Here is a 25,750-nt window from a genome sequence, read left to right on the forward strand (position 1 = left end):
TAGGGATTTCTAATGTACGATAAATACCGTCATAGAAAGTTAAGGAGTTTAATGATTGCCTGATTGGCTTCCTGGTTTAGCCATAGCTCAATGCAGCCACTGAAAAGCCTGTGTATTTACAGCAAAGATAAACAATACGTGTAACTCTTTTTTATTTGATTTTATTTTGCTTTGAAAAAGAATGAGCCACTTGCAGCATGGAGTGTCCCTTTAAACTGTGTGTACAGTTTTCCTAAATTCCCTCCCGCCCCCACAGCAAGCTAAAAGCAGAGCATTACTGCATGACTGATGCATCTGTATTACACAGCAGTCAGACAGCGTGACTGATCAGGAAAACTCTCTCCTTCCTTTAACTATGAAATCGCTCATTCACGTTTTCATATGCATCTCTGTGTCCGCTATCACTGCGACAGGTGAGTCTTTCTCTAACAGGTATGTACTGCCAGATTTGATACAAAGTGAACACTAGCTCGTTACTTTAATGTTTGATTTGTAGACTACATGCAATCTTACAGAGCTCGAAATATAAATTGTTTGGGCCTATAAGCACTTTGTTTCTTATATGTATGTATGTATTTGTTTTAGTTAAAAGTGTATGCAAAGAAATGAATGTTTTAAGAAGCAATCTATAACATATTTGCACAGTCATATAAGCTGGCTCTCTCTGTTATACTGACTCTGACCTAACGTTACTAATATTGATGAGTTAGGGCAGTGGTTCCCAAACTTTTTAGATCCATGGGGCCCTTAATATTTGAATAATTTTTCACGGCACCCCAAGTCAAAATATCTAGGTTGTATATCTGTACAGTGCTGTGGCATTTACTGGTGCTATAGTGTAATGTATTGTGTTAATGTTTGAAAGGGTGCTTGTATATTACATACATAGTTACATAGTTACATAGGCTGAAAGGAGACTTGCGTCCATCAAGTTCAGCCTTCCTCACATTTGTTTGTTGCTGTTGATCCAAAAGAAAGCAAAAAAACCCCAGTTTGAAGCACTTCCAATTTTGCAACAAACTAGGAAAAAAAAAAAAAACAGAATGACAGTCAGATTAATCATTGGATCAAGTAGCTATTACCCTACGTTGAAGAATTCTATTCCACATCCTTATTGTTCTTACAGTAAAAAAAACTTTTTTTTTGCCTTAGACAAAATCTTATTTTTTCCAGTCTAAACACATGACCTCGAGTCCGGTTTGTGAATAGATTTCCACACAATTGTTTTTTATTGGCCCCGGATATATTTGTATAATGTTACCATATCCCCTATGAGGCTACGTTTTTCTAAACTAAAGAGGTTTAAATGTGTTAACCTTTCTTCATAGCTGATATGTTCCATTCCTTTTATTAATTTTGTAGCCCACCTCTGCACGTTTTATTAGTTCCATAATATCCTTCTTTAGAACAGGTGCCCAAAATAGTTTTAATGTTTTAATACAGGGGTGTGTTTGTATGTAATGTTCACTTTTAAATGTGGATGTACATTTGTGTTTAAATTAAGGGGTGTTTTTGTATGTAATATTTGTGTTAGATTGCAAGAGTGTGTTTGTATGTTGTGCTGGTGTTTGACTGCTTGGATGTATGCACATACATACATTCATACTCATACAGATATGCATGCACATTAACACACAGATACATATAAATACACAGACACATACACACAAATTCATATAGACACGACACATACACACACTGACACATACACACACCTTAACACATGCATACACTGACATAAAAACACACACCCTGACACACATGCACATACACAGATGCACATCCTGACAGACAGATATGCACACACACACACACACACACACACACAGATGTGTACACACACACACACACACACTAACTCAGAAGAACACTGACATATACACACACATACACACACAGATGAACACACTGACACACACACAGATGCAGAGCCTGACACACACACACTAACACACACAGAAGCACACTGACATATATATATACACACACACATATGCACACCCTGACACACACTCATACACACACACACACACACAAACACACACTCATATACACAAACACCCTGACATGCACTCATACACCCTGACACACACACACACACACCTTGACACACACACACCCTGATACACACTAATACACGCAAACAGACACACACCCAGACACACACTCATACATACACACACAATATTTTTATATCCTCAGCCACCCTCCTGTTAGCTTACCTTGTATGTCCAGGAGGGTGGCTTGGAGTCCTGGTGACTGGTGGGAGTGAGGGGTCTGGAGCAGCTCCTGGAATGCTCCTCTCCCCTCATGCTGCAGCTGCCTCAACTCCCTCCTGCCCTCCTGCACGGTCTCTCTGCACGAAGCTGGGAGGAAGTGACAGGTTGTCACTTCTTCCAACCCAGCCGACATTACATGGGCCCTGTCGCGGTCATTATGGACCGCGGCAAAACGACCGGGCCCCTGTTCAGCAGTTATGTTTCCCCGGTGCAATAATCATAGCACCAGGGAAACATTCCGCGGCACCCCTGTTTGGAACCGCTGGGATAGAGCGTTATTTGCTGGTCTTTTTTTATAATAAAAAGTGATTAAAGGGTTAATCCAAACATCATATCCACTACATCCCGCTGTAGTGCCTATGATGCCATGATTAACCCCGGCCTGGTTCCTGGTAAAGGGGCAAACATTTAAGCAACAGTTTTCTCTCTTACCTGGGTCTCCGCCATACTCTGAGGTCTCCAGCTCTCCAGCAGGTTTGGGGACCAGCTTCCGGCTTCTGCAGACCTGCTGATGCCTTCACCATTCATTGGCCCAGAACATTAGTTGACCACTCTCGGCCAAGAAATGACATCCTGTGAAATTGAAATTTGCACAGAATTGACAACAGCCGGCCCGGAACTCTAATTCCCGGCTGGCTGATGATACCCAAGTGACATTGCCGGAGCACCACCGAAGTGGTCATGGTGCTTGGAGTAAACCTTTAAAAGTAAATTTCAAATTATAGTCCAATATAGGTGCCCCAGAAAAAGTTCATGAATTTTAATTTTTTTCCCAATTATTGCTATTAGGGTCTCAACTTTAAAATTCAAGTAAAATTTTATTAGGGTGTATATACCAAACAATGATTGCTGGGAAATGGAAAAATATGTATATATAACTTTGCTGAGTTGGATAATCAGCTGTTTTGAGCTACATTTTGTACAATAACTGTATTATTAGTGAATGTAACCAAACCTTATCGACACACATTTTATAAACAGATCCAGTTATCAAACCTTATACACAATTCAGCTCCCACTCTGTTTTCATATTCACTCATTCAAACCACATGTCTTTCACACGCTTCGCTGATCAGTGAAACAGATTATTTTATTTTGTGCAACATCACATACCGGTAAGTCATGTCCTCACAGACGCAAACATTAAAAATTAGTGTTTTTGGAAGAGTGAAAGTTTGTCACATGGGGCTTTAAAAAAAAAAATGAAATATACATATATAAATGTCCCTTGTTTTATTAAGTCCTTGTCATTAATGATGTGATTCAGCCTTGAGGAGAGCTGATTTGAATGTACCCACAGAACACCTGATTCTCATAGACAGCCCTGTGTGCTGATATATCCTCTGGCAATCCTACTTGTATTCCATCAGTTTAAGGAGACAGTCACATCACCCAATAGAGAGTGTTTCAGTCTTTCAAATTTCTCAAGCTCCGATTCCAACCTAACACCTGTATCTGTGTGTGTGATAAAGAGACGCAGACACACATACACACACACACACACACATACATAATCATAAACACCATGCAGCAATGGGAGAATCTATCATCACCATAGCAACACAACATACACTATAAAGAGTGGGTAGCTAGATAATAAGAAATATTGAACCAATAGTCACACTACGCAAAAAAGTTTCCTATCTCAATATAATCGTTAGCATCAAATGAATAATTTGCACTTTAGACAGATATCGATAGCTTTAATAACTTATAGCAGATATAAAGCTCATGGGCTGTCTAGATGAGTACTTTGTATAAAAGATCTTCAACGATCTCAGCTCATAGACAAGGCCCTCTGTACTTATTTACATCTCACCAATTGCCATGTACCGTGCTCTAGAATTTGTTGGCGCTGTATAAATGCCAGTAATAATAACAATTATATATAAATATACACCAAAAAGATTTTCATAGCAAATAAAAAATATATTTTTCTTTGTGAGTGGTCCAAAAAGCAGCTAATAAAAAAAAAAAAACAGACCCAGTTCTGGTACACATACCACTTAAATGTCCGTTTGGTGTCTCCTAACTCCTTATCTTCAGACAGGGCTTCTAGGTGAAGGCAACAATCGTTTGAGACTCACTATTGAGCTGAACAAAGCTTAGAGTTAAAACAGTATATTCTGCTCTTTCCATTAGTTAATACAATTTATAACATCTTAGATCTGGAGTGGAATTATAAATGGTACCCTCCTCCCACTTTCAGCAGCAAGCTTTGTAGGTCAAACTCTATCTCGGCATTCTAACAACCAGTTATGTGGTAGAAGGCATGGGGCACTCAGCATTTTGCAGGTTGCAAAAACACCTGTAAAAATGCATATTAGTCTGATGTACTCTCTACTGTAAGATAATTCATTCCTCGATCTGTCGATTGCTTATATCTCAAACTGCTTTTAAATGATTTGACACAATCAAGGATCCACATTACTGTCCATATGGCTAATTTCACGTTTGCATTAGCAATATCAATTTCACCCATATTTGGACAGGATTCATTGACTAAGCATGTGGGTTGAGCTATTAAATGCTGTCTAACTTTGGACAAAATTAAGGTTGCTCATGTGGACCTACTCCATTATGGATATGAAGAATAAGGGCCTAAGTCATGGAAATATAGGGGACTTTAAGTCAAACTCCATTTAGGGATTAAACCCCACAGTGGTATAAAAGGACCTTGACTCGGACTCTCTCCAGTAACACTTTCAGGGTTAAGCTCTCTCTTTGCATAATTCTTGCTGTTTAATAGAGTAAGATGGCACGTGCGGAACAATGGATACTTTCAGTTCTGTTGAAGAAGAATGAAGCAGCATACATCATGAATCACGCACATTGTGTTCACTGATTACCTCATTGACTCTCATGTACAGCGTTTTGAGAAGTTAAACGGTTTTATCAAACAGCAGAATTCTGACCAGTTGTAAATTCACTTCATTCTAACACCGTCCAGTGCTCTGGAATATCTTACAAAAAGTGAACAACTTTCCTATTAACCGATTCACTACCTACATCGAGTATAAACACTATTATATTAATGTAACTTGCAGAATTAAATTTAAAATGAAATTGAGGTATATTTACCAGCCGGTAGAAGAACAGATTTCTCTGCCTGGAGTCACTGATTTAAAATACCTTCAAGTTTGCTAAAAATGCAAGCTCACCCCGTGCTTTTAAACAGTAGAAAGGAAGGGGATGGAGGGTACCAGTGCATTGATCGGTCACACTACATGTGCGCTCGGTCTCCCTGTTTGTGGATACTCAAATAATATATAGCAATATTCTGACCTGCAAGAGGCACCTGTCTGGGTACAATATGGGGAGATGTTCACGAAAAGCCTTGCTACAGACAGACGGGGATAACCAAAATATCTTCTGTCTCCTTCTTTCATAAACATGTAGGCCTACAATGGGCAGTCCGAAGCCAGGGTTCCCAGCAAGACATGTCAGCCTCTGGTAACAAGTGCCTACATATAGCTGAAACACTCTCTCAGGAATGAACTTGCCCACCACCAGCTGCAATCAGTACCATTCCTGACTTGACTATAAAAAGGGATAATCTCTGGCCTAACGTAAAAATTATTTCTTTTGTATTTGTAGCAAGCTGTACTGCTAGTAATGCCTTAAAGGTCCTTACAAGTTTTATCAGCAAATCTTTAGCAATTTATTTTTGTCACAGCTACTGTATGTGACACGCAAGTCTACCTGATCTCTCCCCGTCCCTCTTGACTAGTGTCTCTGACTGCCTCTCTGTTATTTCTAACTGGATGGCTGCCCACTTCCTTAAACTAAACTTGACCAAAACTGAAATTCTTATCTTTGCTGTAATATAGATTTAGTTGTTGCTTAAAGGGACACATCAAGCTCCATAACCACTACAGTGTTTTATTTGCTATTTGACCTATATTTAGCAAAATGGTTATTTGCTGTTTAGTAAACTGATGCCTTAGACTAAATTAGCACTCCGCAAGGAATTTTATGTACATTTCTATTTTCGATGCATCATCTAAAGCAGTGGTTCCCAACCCAATCCTCAAGTACCCCCTAACAGTCCAGGGTTTGGGGATTACCCTGTTAAGTCTAAGGTGTTTTTAGAAAAAAATAAAAAAATACACTTTAGACACAACTGAGTGATCCCTAAATCCTGGACTGGTAGAGGGTACTTGAGGATTGGGTTGAGAACCACTGATCTAAAGTGAATGGTCCAGCATGGAGAAAGCTAAAAGGAGGTCTCTATGATAAATACACATTATACAATGACCCAACGGAAACATATTATTCTTACGTATTTTCTCCCTGCTTGGTAACTCAACTAACTGAGTTATTTAATGTATTATCTCCTGCACTGCCATATTGCTAACATGATAGATTATTCACTAAATGACAAGGTACAGAGAACTGACAACTGTATTTTGCCAGACAGAACTTCAAACTGGAAATAAAATAGCTGAAATGGATTTTTGTTTCTAACGTGACTTTTTTTGTCTAAGTTTTATATCCTGTGTTTCGGTACACTCCATTTACTGTAGTGAATCAGACCCTATTTCTCTTAGTCATACATGTCTAATATTTCCTCATTGTGCTGCACTGCAGTATTTACTGACATTCTAAGGATAACAGATAATATTGTAATGAACTGCTTTTCTTTGTTAATTAAGAAACGGTGTTGTTTCAGAACAAGGTCGAATGTTAACATGCAGTTATTTAACTATTTATGTTTTGCAATTTCTCTTCATTTTTATTAACAATATTTCTGCTTGCTGGGCTGTTTTGTATAACACCTTTACAGAGCCTGTTTTAGACTAAAGAGAGCCATTAAATACATAATCTAAGGTCCATAACTCACTGTAATTATTATGGTGCCAGGAGTCCAGTGGTGCCGTCCCACAGAGAGATGTCAAACCATTCGCGAACGTTAGACATTTACCCAACTCTGTGAAGCACCACGCTCCTTCCTGATATGCTAAAGGAAAGATCAGTCGTGTGGACCTTTAGTCGTTATTCACTGGCTGAGAGTGAAGGGTAAACTTGTGCTTCAGCTTATCAATGCAGACTGGAAGCAGTGTAGCAGTCAATATTGAGAGGTATGCAGGTGGGACAGGTGGGCAGACCTGAGAGGGGGTGTCCCCAGTGATGCTTCATAATGGGCATCCCACTCACTGAAGGTGCCTATCTGGTTGGCCTCCAGGGTGCAGGATCTTGCAGAGAGAACTCTCTGAGGGGTTGTAATGCCCACATCTAGCAATGTGCACATACTGTGCTGTTAGAGGACAGTTACTTGTGTCTCCAGATACGGGACAGGACCCCGAGGCTGGAACTGTTGTGAGGCCTGCTGATGCTAGATTAAGCCATGTAAGTGTCAAACTGTCTAGTAATGGTTTGATAGCTTACCATGGGATGTCCATAGGATCCCTGACACCATACTAATCACTACTAATGGAACCCTAGACTGTAAGCTCATTGAGCAGGGCCTTCTTCACCTCTTGTGTCTCTCAATATTTATTTTGTATGTCATTGTATTATTACAGCTTAGTGTATTATTACAGCTCATTGTATTATTACAGCTCAATGTATTACAACAACTCACTGTATTATTACAGTTCATTTTTTCAGCTTATTGTATTATTATAATGAATTGTATTATTACAGATCAGTGTATTATTACAGCTCATTGTATTATTACAACTCAGTGTATTACAACTCACTGTATTATTACAGCTCATTTTTTTCAGCTTATTGTATTATTATAATGAATTGTATTATTACAGCTCAGTGTATTATTACAGCTCATTACAGTTTATTTTATTATTACAGCTCATTGTATTATTACAGCTCATTGTATTATCACAGCTTATTTTATTATTACAGCTCATTGTATTATTACAGTTTATTGTATTATAACTCAGTTTATTATATCAGCTTATGTATTAGTATAGTTAATTGTATTATTATAGTTAATTGTATTATTACAGCTTCTGGTATTATAGCTCATTTTATTATTTTACTTCATTGTATAATTACAGCTCCGTGTATTATTACACCTTATTGTATTATTATAGCTCTGTGTATTATTACAGCTAATTATATTATTACAGCTCACTGTGTTAGTACAGTTCAGTGTGTTATTACAGTTCATTGTATTACTACAGCGTATAATCTTATTACTGCTTATTGTATTGTTACAGCTTATTGTATTATTACAGCGTATAGTATTATTATTACTGCTTATCATAGTGTTACAGCTTATTGTATTATTACAGCTCATTGTATTATTACAGCTCATTGTATTATTACAGCGTATTGAATTATTACAGCTCATTGTATTGTATTGTTACAGCTTATTGTATTATTACAGTGTATAATCTTATTACTGCTTATTGTATTGTTACAGCTTATTGTATTATTACAGCGTATTGTATTATTACAGCTTATTGTATTATTACAGCTCATTGTATTATATTGTTACAGCATATTGTATTATTACAGCATATTGTATTATTACAGCTTATTGTATTATTACAACTTGTTGTATTATTATAGCTTATTATATTAGTAGAGCTCGGTGTAGTGGTTATAGCACTAATAGTTTCTGCACAGTCCCAGTTTTATTGTCTAATTGTTTGGGAGCGCATTCTCAGTTGGAATGTTAATGTGGAATCTACACTTTCTCATTGTCAATATCAACTTCTGTGGACATTAGTGATACGGCGTGGGCACGGGCGGGTTTTTCTGAATCCCTTTACTGTTACTTGTCTTTTCTATTCTTTGTATGTCATTGTGTCACAGTTCAGCTTTTCGAAATATTGTTAACGAGCTCGATGTAATATTATTATTCAGTGCTGAATAATTCAAAGCAAACTTTGTTAACATGTTCCTTTCTTTCCCTCAGTTCACTCCCTCTCTTGTGTTCACTGTATCTCTGAAGGGGAGACTTCCTGCACCGGTGCTGAAAAAAAATGTCCATCTGATAACTACATGTGTGGCTCAACGTTCACATTCAGCATAATTGGTAACGTAATATCGACGGGAATGTTTGTGGTAAATTAAAATAATTATTGATCACAAAGGGTGATTTAATTCCCTATATTTTCTTGTTTCAGGATATACTGTATTTCAATTTTAGAAGCCTTTTAGAAACCAGTTTTTTACTTATAGAAAAAAAAAAACATTGAGTGTAGGTCAGATCAGAGCTGAATAAGTGAAAAGAGCTCAGGCTGGTGTGTCTGGTGGCACAAGAGGAAAACGGCATAGAGTAGGACCACCACGAGCTTTGTAACTGGGTGCAAACAAATAGGTGTGACATATAGAGCAGGATAATTCCCATCAGTAAGGAAGAAAAGAGGATCATAAGGAATAGTGTAGGAGTAGAGGCAAATACCCCTCAGGCCATGGTGTAAAGGCACTGCTTGGACAGTTAGCCAAATCTACAGCTCGTTCATCCTATGCTCTCAGCATGGAGACAGTGTCCAAGCAGGAGTGTATGGTGACATAAGCCACCCCAAATTTCCAGTCTCTCTGCTGCTCTTCATCTCCCACTATGCGTGTGGCATTGAATGCTTTGTGAAAGCTCTCTTCCCAGCTTTTCGTTGGAGCCTGTACAGCTTGTTTTGTAGCAGCCCCGCTGTTGGCCATTTTAATCAGGCCGTGAGTGAGCACGAAGGTCTTCCAGGAACAACAGGATGATAAGTGATTTGCATGGTGGGGACCAGGATAACCCCCACCAGCCCAGAGGGGAGGAAATTACGGGGCTCAAGTAACAGCAGAGAAGTCTGTGCAGTCTCACAACTTATCAGAAGTTGCAGCCATGGCCCAGCAGCAAATCATGGACCTGGTGTCAGCTCCAAGGTTGCCCAGGAGATATCTGACGTCTGTGATCATGTGGTGTGGGGTAAAAATATCCCCTAAGACTCATAAAAAGCAGAACTGATCGGGAGCTCAAGCTCGCCGAGTCCTCTCAGCATGGCGGTCAAGCACCGCCTACCCCCTCATATGCTTTTTAAAATAATTTTTGGACCACTTTTGGAAACAACTCTGCTACGTTTTGCTCAGGACATTGACTTTTCTTGGAAGCTGTTAGAAGAGAAAATAGGAGATGCCAGTTCTCTTTACTAACTGTATTCACACATCAACTGCGAAACAGCACATGGAGCAAACAGTGGAGCACTGGGAAAATAAATGCAATGGTTTTCTTACCCCTAATAAAATATAGTGAAGGTCTTGATATTGTTTCATATGGAAAATAAAATATAGAACAATAATAATGCAGATGTTACTTAAAAATGTCTAATGTGTAAAGATAATCTGGTGATTACACTCACAATTTTCAGAGTCTAAATTTTAAGGCTCAATGATAGCGCAGATGTGCTTTTAAGGCAGCATCCCACCTCCTTTAATTGATGTTCACTCTCAAAATATACAGAAAGACATATAGGGAATTATAGTGTAGTACAGGGATAGGCAACCTTCGGCACTCCAGATGTTGTGGACTACATCCCCCATAATGCTCTTACACCTATAATGCTGGTAAAGCATCATGGGAGGTGTAGTCCAAAACATCTGGAGTGCCAAAGGTTGCTTATGCCTGGTGTAGTATATCCACATAAACATTACCTAGATTTAATTAATATAAAAGACGCTCACCTTCCCCAGAGCCTTGTTTTTCCTCGGCTCTAAGGTGGATACATTGTGTCTCTCAGCAAAAAGCACCAACTCATTCTATTACTACTGGGATTGTGATAAATTGTCATATTATCCCACCAGTGTGAATGTAATGTAAGCATGGCTGTCATCGAGGAAGAGACACACGTTTTACTACCGTGTTCATAATATCCCAGTGAGAGCAAAGATCTGTTCAGATAAACTCTCTGATACTTCCATTAAGCTCTGTTGATGAGGAAAGAAAATGAAAATGCTTCTTAGGAGAACACATGCGATGTGACATGCCACATAACTCCCTAAAAAGACTGAGATCATTCTGTATAAATCGTTACAGAGATTTGAAGCATCCTAGAAACATTTCTATAAACAATGATGTTTGGCAGCACCGTTCTGTATTTTATTATACCAGTGTAATTGATTTAATAGATTTATGTGTACTTTTTGTTCTGTTGAGTCTCTCCAATATAGACTGTCTTTGTTTGGCTATATTTCTCACTGTCCCTCGCTCACGCCCTCACTTTAATCATGTTTCTCTGTCACTCTCTTCCTATCTTGTGCTCTCAGTCACTTTGTCTTTCACTCATATTATCTCTCTGTCTCTTTGACTTGCTATCTCAGGCTTGCTGCCTCTCTTATTCCATTTCTAGACTGCTCTCTCATGCAGTTTGTCTTTTATTCTCTCTTTCGTCTCTTGTGATCTCTCTTTCTCCATGTCCCTTTCTCTCATGATGTCTATTTCGCGCTGTCCCCCCTCTCTCTTGCTCTCTCTCTCTCATGCTGTCTGTCGGAAACTCTCTCATGCTCTCTCTCCTGCTGTCTGTCGCATACTCTCTCATGCTGTCTGTCCCTCTGATATTCTATAAACTTGTTTGTTTTGCTGCTTTTAGACGGAGTAGCACAGAAAGTATTTTTCAGATCGTGTGAAAAACCCTCCTTTTGTGGATTAAGTGGGACTATCGGTTTCCAAAAAGGAAAAGTAAAAACTGCAACTACATGTTGTTCTAGCGATAGCTGTAAACCACAAACCCCAGCATGTAAGTTGATAACGATTGAAGACAGCGTGATGCAATACAATTCTGCACTCCAAGTGTTCAGCATTTTTCAATGTAATCTTTGCAAGAATTATGCTATTTATAACGAACCAGCAAATAAAGGCATATTCTCTGTTCTGTAAGCTAGATAACTATGTACAGACATATCATTGTTTTTCTAGACAGAGAATCAAGTTTTAACAAAGAGCAAGGTGGAGGGTACAGAGCAATTTAACCCAATAGACAACATTTCAATCTCTAACCATTTATAATTATTATATAATAAATATAATAATAATAATGATTACATGAGAAGTGTGTAGGAGGAGTAGAGGAGACACCCAAGGCTATTTACTATAGTGAGAATTCAATTTGAATTGAAGATGAATTGTTAATTTAAGGCCAGCGGAGCCCAACTTAAAGCATATCTGACTTCAAGAATTGTTTACTATTTAAATTTGAAAGTCCCTTTGAATTTACCTTAAATTCTCACTTTACTGAATACTTGTTAGTGTGTTGTAATAGTGCAGCCAGTATTATAGCTTAGATGCCTCCTTGGTCATATTTGGCACTGCATTCATTTTATTTTGTGTGTGTGTTTTGGGGGTAAAATGGTATTTGAAAGTTAGATTTTAGTCTAGAAATGTAGTCTCATCTGCATATGCGTGTAGCTCTAAAGCATGGGTTCCCAATTATTTTTCCCTGTGGAACCCTTTAATATAGTATATCAACATTGTGGAACCCCGTCCCCCTCCCCAGTAAAAAAAACTAAAATAAAAATTTGCGCCATTTTTTGTATGTGCTGGTGTGTGTCTGTGTGTCAAGGTGTGTGTATATGTGTTTGTATGTGCCAGTGTGTGTATCTGTGTGTCAGCGTGTATGAATCTGACACACAGATACACACACACACTGGCACACAGTGGCACACCGATACACACACTGACATACAGATACACACACCTTCACACACTGATACAAACACTCAGATACACATACACACACTTAGATGCACACAGTGACACATACACACATCTTGACTCACAAATACACACACACTCAGATACACACAGTGACATATACACACACTTGCACCCATAGGTACAAACACTGGCACAGACAAACACTCATATACACACACTCATATACACACACTGACATACACTGATATACTGGCACATACACAGACACACGCCAATGCTTACATACTTACCTACACACACACACACACACACTCGGATACACAAACCATTGTAACACATAGACACACTTTGACACACAGATACACACACTGACACACACTCAGACACACACACTCACTGACAAACACACATACACTCTCAGTGACAAACACTTACTGACAAAGACACATACAAACTCCTTAACAGACACATACAGAATTCATTCGTTTTTTTTAAATTTCACTCCACCCAGCCGCCCCACCTTTGGAAGTGCTGGCATGTAGTCTCTATTTCCCTGTGGTCCAGTGGGGCTGCTGGATTGAGTGCTCCCTCGCCACCCGCAGCCATTTTGTTTCCCCAGGGTTCCGTAGAACACCATTTGGGAAACGCTTCTCTAGAGGGATTTCTGTAGGACAACATGTCCAGTTACCTTATTGGAGTTGCTCACACCCAGATAGACTATCCCCCAGGAGCCAGGATTATTGAAGCGTGTTATTAGCATGACTTTTTCTTATTCTGTTTTTGTTTGTTATCTAAGTGCCACGAGACAGTACACAGAGAGTTGGCTTGAACTGTTCCAGCTGTTCTACTGTAAACTCAGCATTTTGTCACACAAATGAGATTATTGAGTGTACTGGAGAAGAGACAAAATGCATTTTACAATCTACCATTATTTCAGGTACTTTCACCTCAACGTCATGTTTTTCTCAATCTTAAATCTTCCGATCAGTGTTGCTGACAATTACTTTACTTTATTACAATGTGTCCACAGGTATTGCAAACAGCAAATCAGCTGTCAGGGGCTGTGCCACCAAAAATATTTGTGATTTCGGCAGCCAGAGCTACGATTTTGGAGATGGTAACAAAGTGAAAACAGAAGTTATGTGTTCAAATGGCAGCATCAATTTACTACCCAAGCCCATGCTTCTGACCATTATCTCATTGATGTCAGCAATAATGCTTTAAGTATCTCAGTATCATTGGATCCTCGTGATATACTCTGCGTGTGATGTGCACCTCCTTTGGATAATTCCACGAATGCTGTCATGGACAAATGACAGCAAAGCCCTGCACTGAATACGAATATGAATTGAAAAAGGGGGAAAACAAGTTGTATTTTTTTTAGTTAATGCTGTAATAGCTTTTTCCAACATGTTTTTGTTTCCTAAAATGTTGCTGCTATGTTTTTCTTTCAGTAATCTAAAATATGCCAGATTGTTTCAGTTGTAACATACCTGAATACCTGACAGAGTGCCTTTGATACACTTCAATAGTACTGCATGTGTGGCTATCAATTCTTGGCCAATTTGTCGAGCAGCCTGGCACACATTAACATTGTGTCACTTCATGCCACTAGCCATTCTTATTCCGTTCTAATAATTGCCAAGGCGCAAATATGCCAAATAAATATACTGACACATTTTTTTTTACACCATGTCTTTCAGATGATAACTAACAGTGGTTATGGTGTGTGTCTGTCATTAGCTGTTGGATGGCGGAAGTTGACGGCTGTAAAAGATGCAAATTTTTGCATGTGATTGGTGCAAGGTACTTACTAGTGGTTACATATTAAAACAAATGCCTCTCGCTTCATCCTTACCAAGAGCAGACTGACAGAACTAACATGTAAATTGTCAGGGATTCAATGTAATTTCAAAGCGAATTTGAAACGTTAGGGCAGAATAGATATTGAAATAGAATAGAAATATTAAATTGTGTGCAAACTTAACTAATTGTAAAACACCTTACTGATGGTATCACGTTTAGCCACTAGATGTCAGTGTCACACCACAGGCTAGACTTCAAATAGTGTTTATAGCAAGTAAATGTGGAGGGGAGAAAGTACAATACTGTTAAAACATATAAATTGGAGAATTTTTGCTGTTTGGGTATTTTAGTTTATATCATTTGTAATTCCCTTTCTAATTCTTCACAGTTCCTTGTTTTACTTAATAAATCATATAACAAGGAAAAAGACAAGCGAGATGGTAAATTTTGCAATAATTCATTAATCTTTCTTGGCTGTTACATAAAAAGTTACAATGTCTTTAAAAATGTTACAGTGTGTATAAAGTTTGAATTACTACAAGAATTGAATGATGTCTGATGAGATACATTTTCTTGCGTACTCTTGTTGATTTTTCGAACAACGACATAAAAGCTTTTATTAACTGTCATGTTAGGAGATTGTTGAGAAGCACAGACGTTTATTGTAGTGAATACAATAACTATAATGTTTTATTGTAATCCTAAGGGCTGCTTGGATCCCAGCTCATTACATCACCTGTCAACGAATACTCATGATCAGTAGACGTCTTTGTTCAAATTGCAATATAGCTCATACATTGTTTAAATATATTACTAAAGATGAATTGTGGTATTCAAGAATTTCTGTTTATTTTAATGTTTTTTTATAGTATCGATATTTACTGGGATATTTTTTAAAATCCATAAACACTGTGACATCCACCGGATACGTTGTCTAATTTTAACCAGTCCAGATAAACCATTCTATTTGTATTAGTAATAATATTATTATTATTATTATTGTTATTATTATTATTATTATTATTATTATTATTAACAATAGTATAATCCTCCTCATCAAAGAATTGGGGAGATTGCATGTAGTTGCTGATAGTTTCCTTATATGTGCAGGGATGAGGACATTAAAATTACCCAACTCTATGGTACTCATGTTATTGACCTTAGAAGGTTAAAGGATTGAAGAATGAAAACCAGGGCATTAGGACACTGCTACTGGACCAATAACCTATGAGCTATTATACCACTAAATGCAGAGTACCATGGTGCTATTAAATAAACGATGGGATGGGTGTCAAGGTAATAAAGCAAATTGTTCCTCAAGGGACAGCACTATTTTAAAGAGAACATATATTTAAGAAATTAATCCTGCACTAGAGAAAGCTATGTATCACTGCCTCTGTTTCAGGATTCTGTTGTTGAAAGTCTCAGTGACATAACTACAAATGTTAAAGCAAGGGTGGAGATATGTTTTAATCCAAAGATCTGTTGTCATTAGATGTCAGCAAGAATGGATATTTATTTTGTAGACCATAACCACTACATTCATGTGCAATATTGAACCAAAATCCAAGTATTATTTGTACACAAAATAAATCTTTTATATTTTCTTTTGGATAACAAATAATACGGTTTAGTGAAATTCGTGGGCGATTTTTCATGAAAACAAACACAGTGAAAATAGTTGAGCATAAAAAATATCTATACATATATAGCAATCCTCAAAAATACAGTTCTGTTCTGGCACAGCCAAGGGACACCTTAGATTGTCACCTCCACCTCCACAATGATACTAGATGCAAATTTGGAGAGAGTCTTTAGTAAAATGATAGAATGATAGAGAAGGGCTTCACCCCTGCACAGAAGTGGAGAAGACCATAGAGACTAACTGTCAGTTTTCAAACACTATCTGTCAAAAGGAGCATGTAAATGGCTGAAGGGTCCTGTCATATAGGTAGGGATTCGTTTTTTTTATATACTTATACCTTATTTAATATATATATATATATATATATATATATATTCCATTTCAAACTTTGATGTGGGGATTATTCTATTAAAAATAGATTTGAGATGACAGTTGTCCTTTAGGTTGCACCCATGCTCAAGCGTACATGTAGTCTTTATTTTTTTCTTATGTATAACTAAAAAAAAAGATGGAGGAATAGGAGAAAAAGGATTGATTTACAAGCAAAACCTGACACACTGCTTTGAGAAGATTCACTCGCTCATTGTTTTCGCAAACTCTGTTTTTATACCTCCTAACAATGGAAATATGGACACTTTTGGGCCACTAGAGGCGCAACACCTCCTTTCATTCAACCTGCCCAGAAAGTGACAAAATGCCCAGATAAGGAACATGCATCCATGCCAGTCTGCCTCAAGGCAGATAGAGCTTTCTAGTAGGATAAGTGTCCTGGGGTATGTCTTTCAGCATAAACACTTCTTCATTGTGTTTATTCCACATTTGGACCTCTGTTAACGAAGAAAACTTCACTGGGACATCCCAGACAGTTCGTTTCATTAGTGCTTAGATTTAAAGAATTTGACTTGTTTGTACCAGGTGAGTACCAAGAGTTGGAACCAATAGCATATATCTAAGATTCTATTCCTTTCATTGTGTTTATTCCACATTTGGACCTCTGTTAACGAAGAAGACTCCACTGGGACATCCCAGACAGATTGCTTCATTAGGGCTTAAATTTAAAGGAATTTGACTTGTTTGTACCAGGTGAGTACCAAGAGTTGGAACCAATAGCATATATCTAAGATTCTATTCCTTTCATTGTGTTTATTCCACATTTGGACCTCTGTTAACGAAGAAGACTCCACTGGGACATCCCAGACAGATTGCTTCATTAGGGCTTAAATTTAAAGGAATTTGACTTGTTTGTACCAGGTGAAAAGAGTTGGAACCAATAGCATATATCTAAGATTATATTCCTTTCATTGTGTTTATTCCACATGTGGACCTCTGTTAACGAAGAAGACTCCTCTGGGACATCCCAGACAGATCGCTTCATTAGGGCTTAGATTTAGAGGAATTTGACTTGTTTGTACCAGGTGAAAAGAGTTGGAACCAACAGCATATATCTAAGATTCTATTCCTTTCACTGTGTTGACTCCACATTGTGCACAAGTCGATTGACTACCAACTGCAAATCATGAACAAAAAGAAACAAGTTGAAAAAATAAACAAAAATAATAAAAAGGACATGGTTTAATTAATACACTTTCAAGTCTTTTCTAATTCTCTTTTCACATTATTCTAGATAAACGTCTTGACTTTTTCTTCCTTAGTCTGTCTGTTTACTTATCAAGTAAGAGTCTTTCACACATATGCAAAAAACAAAACAAACAAACAAAACAAAACACATAAAAAAATAATTTCTCTTAAAAAATACTAAATATGAAAAGATTGGAAAAATTACAGTAGCCTAGGCTTTTTGGGTTTTTAGAAAAGTCATTATGGGAGATGGCCAATGCCTGTTAATTTGATATGGTCTTTCAAAAATGTAAAGAACTGGACAGCATTTGTGAAATTGCAAAACTGGAATGTGTGGAAGGTTTTGCAAGATCACAGACACAGTCACAGATATTCTGCCCATTGTTACAAAAAATCAGTTCTTAAATAGGGCTTAAATAGTCTCTACATTGTCTCAAATATATTGTGAGACATTTCTAAGAAATGCCAACAAAGTTAACTCAGTTCTTCACAAAGACTATGTCTTTATGTAAAACTGTAAATAAAGTCCCTTTGGAACATCCTTTAAAATACTACCTTTTACATTAATAATTCAAATTAGACACTGAACAAATGATATTGAAAAATAATAAACACTTGGGTTTATCTTTTATTGAATAAAAAAGTTTTTACCAACACATTCAAAAACAAATATGCAGTTTAAATGCATCGAGATACATGAATGGATAAAAAAGTACAATGCTTGAAAATATATTATTTTTGTAGTTCTACCTCAACATCGTTCCTATACAGGTCCTCAAAAGATACATTTCCCCATAATTCCGTTTCAGAATCAATACCAGAGATTATTATAGGACTTGTGGGGAGGATTGTCATTCTTATGTCACTGTTCAGTGTTCTGAAGTGTTTACAGCTACCTTCATTGTCAGATAATGCCAACATAAAGCTGTTCTCCCTGCCAGCAGCTTCCTGTGTGAGACAAGATAAGGATCTCACACTAAAGCTCAGTTTGACAAGCTTTCCAAATTATTCAATACTGTTTCCAAATACTTTATATACAAAAATACCACTTAAACTTTAATGGTGACTTCTGTAGATGTAAATCATTGGGGAAGTTTGGTTCTACAGTATTGACAGTATAGCATGTGTAAAGCTTAGTAAATCAAAGCCCCAGACTGAAGAAAAGCCTTTCAGACTAGGAACTCTTTTTCGAAAAACATTTTTGTGAGCATTTTATTTTTTAAACTTGTAAAATAATGCAGTATTTTATTATTTAATAATACAATATTTATGCATATAACTAATATCTATTTTTATGTATGTTTTTATAGAAATCAAATGTGTTTGGGGTGCAAAAGTCGCTCACGTATCATTTCAACAATCTCTCACCCACTTCCAATCACTAACCAGTTGCATTTCCCCGCAGCCACTGTTACATATAGGTTCACATACAGTCATATAAACACATAAAGATAGCAATAAATAAATGCAGGGTTAATTTAACCACACCCAGCGCAAGGTACCACACGTATTCTGTTTGCAGGTATCACTGACCCTTAGCTCACCTTGGGCTTCTTTCATAAACTATAAAAAGTTACAGTGGATGACTGATATCATGATGGCGATAACAGTGATTACTAACAGGGAAAATCCACCAAAGGGGCCAGCACTTCCATTAGTGCATGTAACCTTTAAATCCGCATGCGTATCATTCGACGATACAGACTGCATTCCGAGGACACAGAAACTTTCGGTAGAGCAACCACGAAACATTAAGGACGATGATACATTTCCTGAAGAACAAAGAATTGGAAAGAAACAAATATTATACAATATAAAAAGAATGTGTACACTAGTAACTGAAAGTTAACACGGTTATGCATTTCCAACTAAAGGTTTTGGATATTTTTTTGTAAACAGCCAGCACAATTTAAGTGTCTTAATTTGGCATCTGTTTATAGTTGAGCTACAGACCAACTCACAGTGTCAAGATATATCCTCTTGGTTATGGTTATGGTTCTTGTTATCGTTTGTACTTATTTTTCAATTATTTTCATACAATGTTAGATCATTTCTAGTGATTAAGCTTGAAATGGTTTAGTGTGCTTGTACTGCAGAGTAGGCCTTGTACTCCAGACTCATAAAGGGACACTCCTCTGCACAAATACAAATACAAAAAAAATCACTGTTTGGGGGATATACCTCAAATGAAAACATACATGTATTTTATTAGGCATTTGCATTTTTCATTTGGGTAATATCTAAAAGAAGATGTCTTGTCTGCAGCCTTTGCAAGCCCTCCCTTACTAACCCCGCCCAAACTTTCTGTGGCTGTCCAATCACAGACTTTCCAATGCAGCTCAATGAAAAGTCTTTGCAAGGCAGGTGCTCTGGGCAATTGCTGCCTCTTGAGTTTAGCTCCACTGAACTTAACAAACAGGAAGCAATAGCACCTGTCTTCGGATTGACTTTCAGTGGGGGGTACAAGGTTGATTTATAAAATTGCCAATTTGCTTTTTAAATCTGCACTTTTTGTAAAATTAAAAAAAGACACACTCTTCACACCTAAAGCACTTCAATAGAAAATACAACTTTTGTAAAATAAACATACTGGTTATATATTACTTCCTGGTTGCTTTATTCAGTGGAGCACAAATCAAGAGGCAGCAACTGCCAGAGCACCTTTTTGAAAGACTTCTAATTTAGCTGCATTGGGAAGTATGTGATTGGACAGACATTGAAAGTCTGGGCGGGGTTAGAAGGGGAGGGCTTTCAAATGCAGCAGACAAGAGAACTGTAGATTTTGCAAGTTGCTTTTAGATATAACCTCAATGCAAATATGCATAATTAAATGCATGCATGTTTTAGTTGGGAGTATATCTAAAAAAACAGTGATTTTTATTTATTGACATTTGGGCATGTGGAGTGTCACTTTAAGTCTGGCAAAGCATTACAGATATACCATAGGACCACCAACCGTGTTGGACTGCATATATCTTTAGTAACTATAATTCTTCAACCTGTAATCTTCAACCTTTGTAAAAAAACGAGTAATACCGCATTACCTGTGATGTCCGCGGCTATTAGAAAACACTTAGTCTCATTGCCCGTACACTGGATAAAGTCTTCTGTGGAACACCTATCAGACTCTACAGAAATACATGTTGGACACGTCAATCCATTCACTTCATTACTCACAGCTGCTACTTTAAGGGGATGACAAGGAAAGAGGATTAAATTCAGTTCATTTTCTAAATTGTGATATATAAATATTATATATATATATATTTTGCAGTACAGTGATAGGTACATTTTCCAGCCATTTTGGTTTTTCCTCTCACGTGAGGAGAAGAAACCAAAAAAAGGGCAAAAAAGGAGGAGCTGTGAAAAAAATAACATATCATATTTATTTGTCACTTTTCGCATGATCTGTGAATAAAATAAGCATTAAGTGACTATCGTAACCATCAATCATTCTTCGTTCCCACAATCGTCTCGTCTCTTGATGCCCGAGATGGAACTCTGACTCACGAATGAAATTAAACTATTTGTCCGCTGCACGTTTCGTTTGTTAATGATTGGTCCTTATAGCATTTCAGGATTTCAGACATTATAGCAATCGTCCGAAATTCAGTCAAATCACAATTTATTTGAAACTTTAAAAAGTTAACTTTGAAAATGTACTGTTCCTTAAAGGACCACTCTAGGCACCCAGACCACTTCAGCTTAATGAAGTGGTCTGGGTGCCAGGTCCAGCTAGGGTTAACTATTTTTTTTATAAACATAGCAGTTTCAGAGAAACTGCTATGTTTATCAATTAGTTAAGCCTTCCCCTATTTCCTCTAGTGGCTGTCTCACTGAAAGCCGCTAGAGGCGCTTGCGTGATTCTCACTGTGAAAATCACAGTGAGAGCACGCCAGCGTCCATAGGAAAGCATTATGAATGCTTTCCTATGCGACCGGCTGAATGCGCGCGCAGCTCTTGCCGCGCGTGCGCATTCAGCCGACGGGGAGGAACGGAGGCGGAGAGGAGGAGGAGAGCTCCCCGCCCAGCGCTGGAAAAAGGTAAGTTTTACCCCTTTTCCCCTTTCCAGAGCCGGGCGGGAGGGGGTCCCTGAGGGTGGGGGCACCCTCAGGGCACTGTAGTGCCAGGAAAACGAGTATGCTTTCCTGGCACTAGAGTGGTCCTTTAATCTGTATTTTGTATAAATTGTGATCTTCATTGTAGTACCACTGTTGAGAAAAGCATTTTCCGGGTGTGCCCCTTATTCCCCTTTTTAGCATTACTGAAAGGCTGTACCTTATTACTCTTAATAGTTGGCTGTTTTCCCTGTTAATTTGTAGCAGTTATTGTAAATGTTCTACTGACTTTGCAGACAAACAGCTCTCTGTGCACACTCATTTTAGAATTTCAAATGAACAATATAGTTACCAGAAAAAACTACAGCCTATTGTATTTGTTCTGGTGAGTGTGGGCTTTCCCTTCAGGCTTTTTGCAGTAAACACTGCCTTTTCAGAGAAAATGCAGTGATTTCATTGCAGCCTAGGGAAACCCTTAGATGGCTGCTAGAGGTGCTTCCTGGGGCAGTGCTGCACACTGTGACTGACATTCAGTGTCTCCACCCTCTGCATGGAGACACTGAACTTTCCTCATAGATATGCATAGATTTAATGAATTTCTATGAGGAGATGCTGATTGGCCAGTGCTGTGTTTAGCTTGTGTTGGCTATGCCCGTGATCCTATGTGAAAGCATCGTAATTAGCTGAGAACAACACTTCTAATGATGTAAGCCAAACAGGCAGATCGGGGGCAGAGCCAGCAGCAGACTGAAATAAAAGTAATACTTTATTATATTTAGCGGGGCAAGGATGAGCCAGGTTGGCTTGATGATGTATTTAACACTATAGAGTCAGGAATACATGTTTGCGTTCCTGACCCTATAGTGTTCCTTTAACCTACAATTAGTAAAATGAAGGCAAGAGTACCGCCCTCTACAGTTAGCAAGCTGATAGGAGTAAGCTATCTCAAACTGTGTATTTTTGCATTTGGATTTATATGAATCCGTACATCTTTACATGTACATGTATGAACAAACCTACAGCCAACAGGATGAATGTAAACAATGCCTCCTAAAAATGAGTAATTTAATGGTTAATAGTGATATGTTGTTGAGATAAATAAACTTGATAAATATCAATACAAGTTTCAAACATTATGATCTTACATTTGGGTTCAGGTGGGGTACAATTATCAGAGACACAGCATCTTGTGGCAACTTGTGACTTCATGCCACCCAACGCACTCCAAGATCCTTCCACATCGCACAGTGTCCTAGGCAGACAATCTCGAGAAAATATTTCAGACACCTTCACTCCGTCTGTAGACGTCATACAAAAAATCTGTCAGTGAGATACTACACATACTGGCATATAAAATGACACAAATAAGTTACTTAAAAAGTTAAAAAGTCACAGAATTAAATGAAACAACCAAACTGGTTTTGACAGTAGCCTACGCTAGTATAGCTTTCCTCCTCTCGACTCATGATATTAATGGGAAAGAGAGATTAGAATATAGTATCAGAGCATCCGGGAGGACAAGTTAAAATGTAAAAACATGTGAGACAAAAAAGTGAAATGGGACATTTATTATCTGTGATCTCTTTATTAGTGGCTAAAATAAGAAGGCTGAATGAAAAAAAAATAACCTTTATATAATATTATTATTGGTATTTATATTGCGCCAACATATTCCACAACACTTTACAATATTATAAAGGGGGAAATTTAACAATAGACAAGACAATCACAAAATGTTACAGGGACAATGGGTTGATGAGGACCTTGCTTCAAAGAGCTTACAATCTAGAAGTGCACAACGCAGGGTGCAGGTGGCACAGTCAGCAGAAGTAATTATGCGGCCGGCATCGTCTGTCGATACAATTGATGCCACAGGCAGAGCACCTGGCATAGCAAAAGATACATTTGATTGAAAGAGATCCACGTAACTCTTAAAAATAAAACATGAATGATTAAACAAATCAAAATCTAATACGTACTTCGAGAAGTTACTTCATAAGAAGATAAACACACTTGATCAGAGGTGCAGTTGATGCTGGTACCATTGCAGGAGTTGGGGCCAGGTACTAAACACTTTACACACGAGAGAGAGTAACCTGGAAACAATATTTGGAAATTCAGTAAGGACTCTACAAAGATTAAAACAAATTCACAGCAAGCAACTTAAACATCCATTTTCTATATGGATTTAGAATTTTAGACTTACAGTTAGTTTTTATTCATTCTTTTTTTTTTTTTGCATTAAGGCTAGTTATTTTGTTTGTTTATTTTTCTGCAAAGACAATCATTGTTCTTATGAACACAACAACTTTTTATGTATTATTTGTGTCATTTTTTTGTTACTAACTCTGTGAGCTGCGAGAGAAGGATGTGTGTGTCCTGGTATATTATCTCAAGATTCCCATCTGCTGGGCTGCTAAAACACGTAATAAACATGGTATATAGCCCCATACAAGTACATTAGTAAATAACCATTAGAATACGTATTAAGTTGATAACAACTAACAAATATATATTATATAAGTATATAAAAGATTTGTCGCAATGTGTATATGTTTGAAGTGAACAACATAAACTAAAGGTGCTTAAAACTAATGATCGTCATTAAAGACACCATGCAAAGGGCTAAAAGGGACATTATAGTGCCCAAAACAACTTTAGCTTAATGAAGTAGTTTTGGTGTATAGATCATTCCCCTGCAATTTCACTGCTCAATTCACTGCCATTTAGGAGTTAAATCACTTTGTTTCTGTTTATGCAGCCCTAGCCACACCTCCCCTGGCTGTGACTAACACAGCCTGCAGGAAAACAAACTAGTTATGTAGTATCCCATACTAATGACAGTTTATAAAAGTGATACTTTCTATTAGAAATTATAATAATTTATTAAACATCGCACTGGCTGTCAATTAAACAGCCACAGGAGGTTTCTTTTCGCTTCCCGCCAGCTTTGATGAACTAACGTAAATAGCAGGCACGTTCTACTTAAGCACATCTTCCTCCCCATTGCATAGACCTCAGACCAGCTTCCACAGACCTCAGATCACAATGCTGTATGTGAGGACACCTTCAGAGGCTTCTCAATCAATGAAAGTCTCTTCTGGAGATAAAGGGGGGACCTTGCAAAGTTTGCAGATCATAAGAACTGCAGCTTTTGCAAACTGTTTTAAGATATACCCCCCCAACAGTGACTTTCAATTTCTGCCCATTTGGGAAGTGGATGTTCCCTTAATATTAATTGCCCAACCCTTTTATATTTGATTTTCATGCATGAATAGACGTACCTGTAGCTACAAGAGCTGAAAGGCCGCACAGCAACCCAAGGAAACGTTTCATGACAAAGTTATGGATTCAGTGTGTATGGAAAGGGGATGTCAGATCTTCACGATGTAGTCAGGTAATGAAGCAAAAGACTCATATTTAAATACAATCAGAGAGAGATTGGGAGGAGTAGGGCATTGTGATCAGTTTGGGCAAGTAGGTTTGGTGTGTGGGTGATAAATCCATGCACGATTCCTAGAAGACAATGAAACACGGATGCAACACAATCAGGCGGGGCTCATAAAAAAGCCGTGTTGCAACTTGTATAATTAGACTAATTAAAATCATTGTCAATAGTATCTATATGAAAAATTAAAATGTTTTTTACTAAACAAATTCTGATTGCAAAAATCATTCAGGACACTTCTGGTCAATTAAGAGGATCAAAACCCCAAAACATTCAGAAATTATTTGAATCAGTCCAAAAACAAATTCTGTCTGAAAAGACATGGAACAG

At 37.7% G+C, this 25,750-nt stretch overlaps 2 protein-coding genes across 2 annotated transcripts; one reads left to right on the plus strand and one right to left on the minus strand.

Annotated features, from left to right (window-relative positions):
* Positions 1–300: 300 nt before the first annotated feature.
* On the plus strand, positions 301–15,240 carry LOC134577431 (phospholipase A2 inhibitor and Ly6/PLAUR domain-containing protein-like). Its single transcript, XM_063436164.1, has 5 exons — positions 301–413; positions 9,166–9,285; positions 11,822–11,968; positions 13,682–13,822; positions 13,916–15,240. The coding sequence occupies exons 1-5, from the start codon at positions 356–358 to the stop codon at positions 14,107–14,109; spliced, it is 660 nt and encodes a 219-aa protein (XP_063292234.1). The 5' UTR covers positions 301–355; the 3' UTR covers positions 14,110–15,240.
* Positions 15,241–18,511: 3,271 nt separating this feature from the next.
* Positions 18,512–25,444, minus strand: LOC134577073 (phospholipase A2 inhibitor gamma subunit B-like). The gene is made up of 5 exons (XM_063435715.1): positions 25,257–25,444; positions 23,952–24,068; positions 23,118–23,270; positions 20,959–21,099; positions 18,512–19,686 (listed from the first exon to the last, which is right to left on the minus strand). The coding sequence occupies exons 1-5, from the start codon at positions 25,306–25,308 to the stop codon at positions 19,478–19,480; spliced, it is 672 nt and encodes a 223-aa protein (XP_063291785.1). The 5' UTR covers positions 25,309–25,444; the 3' UTR covers positions 18,512–19,477.
* Between the last annotated feature and the right edge of the window lie 306 nt (positions 25,445–25,750).

Source organism: Pelobates fuscus, chromosome 11 (assembly GCF_036172605.1).
Source record: "Pelobates fuscus isolate aPelFus1 chromosome 11, aPelFus1.pri, whole genome shotgun sequence".
NCBI lineage: Eukaryota > Metazoa > Chordata > Amphibia > Anura > Pelobatidae > Pelobates > Pelobates fuscus.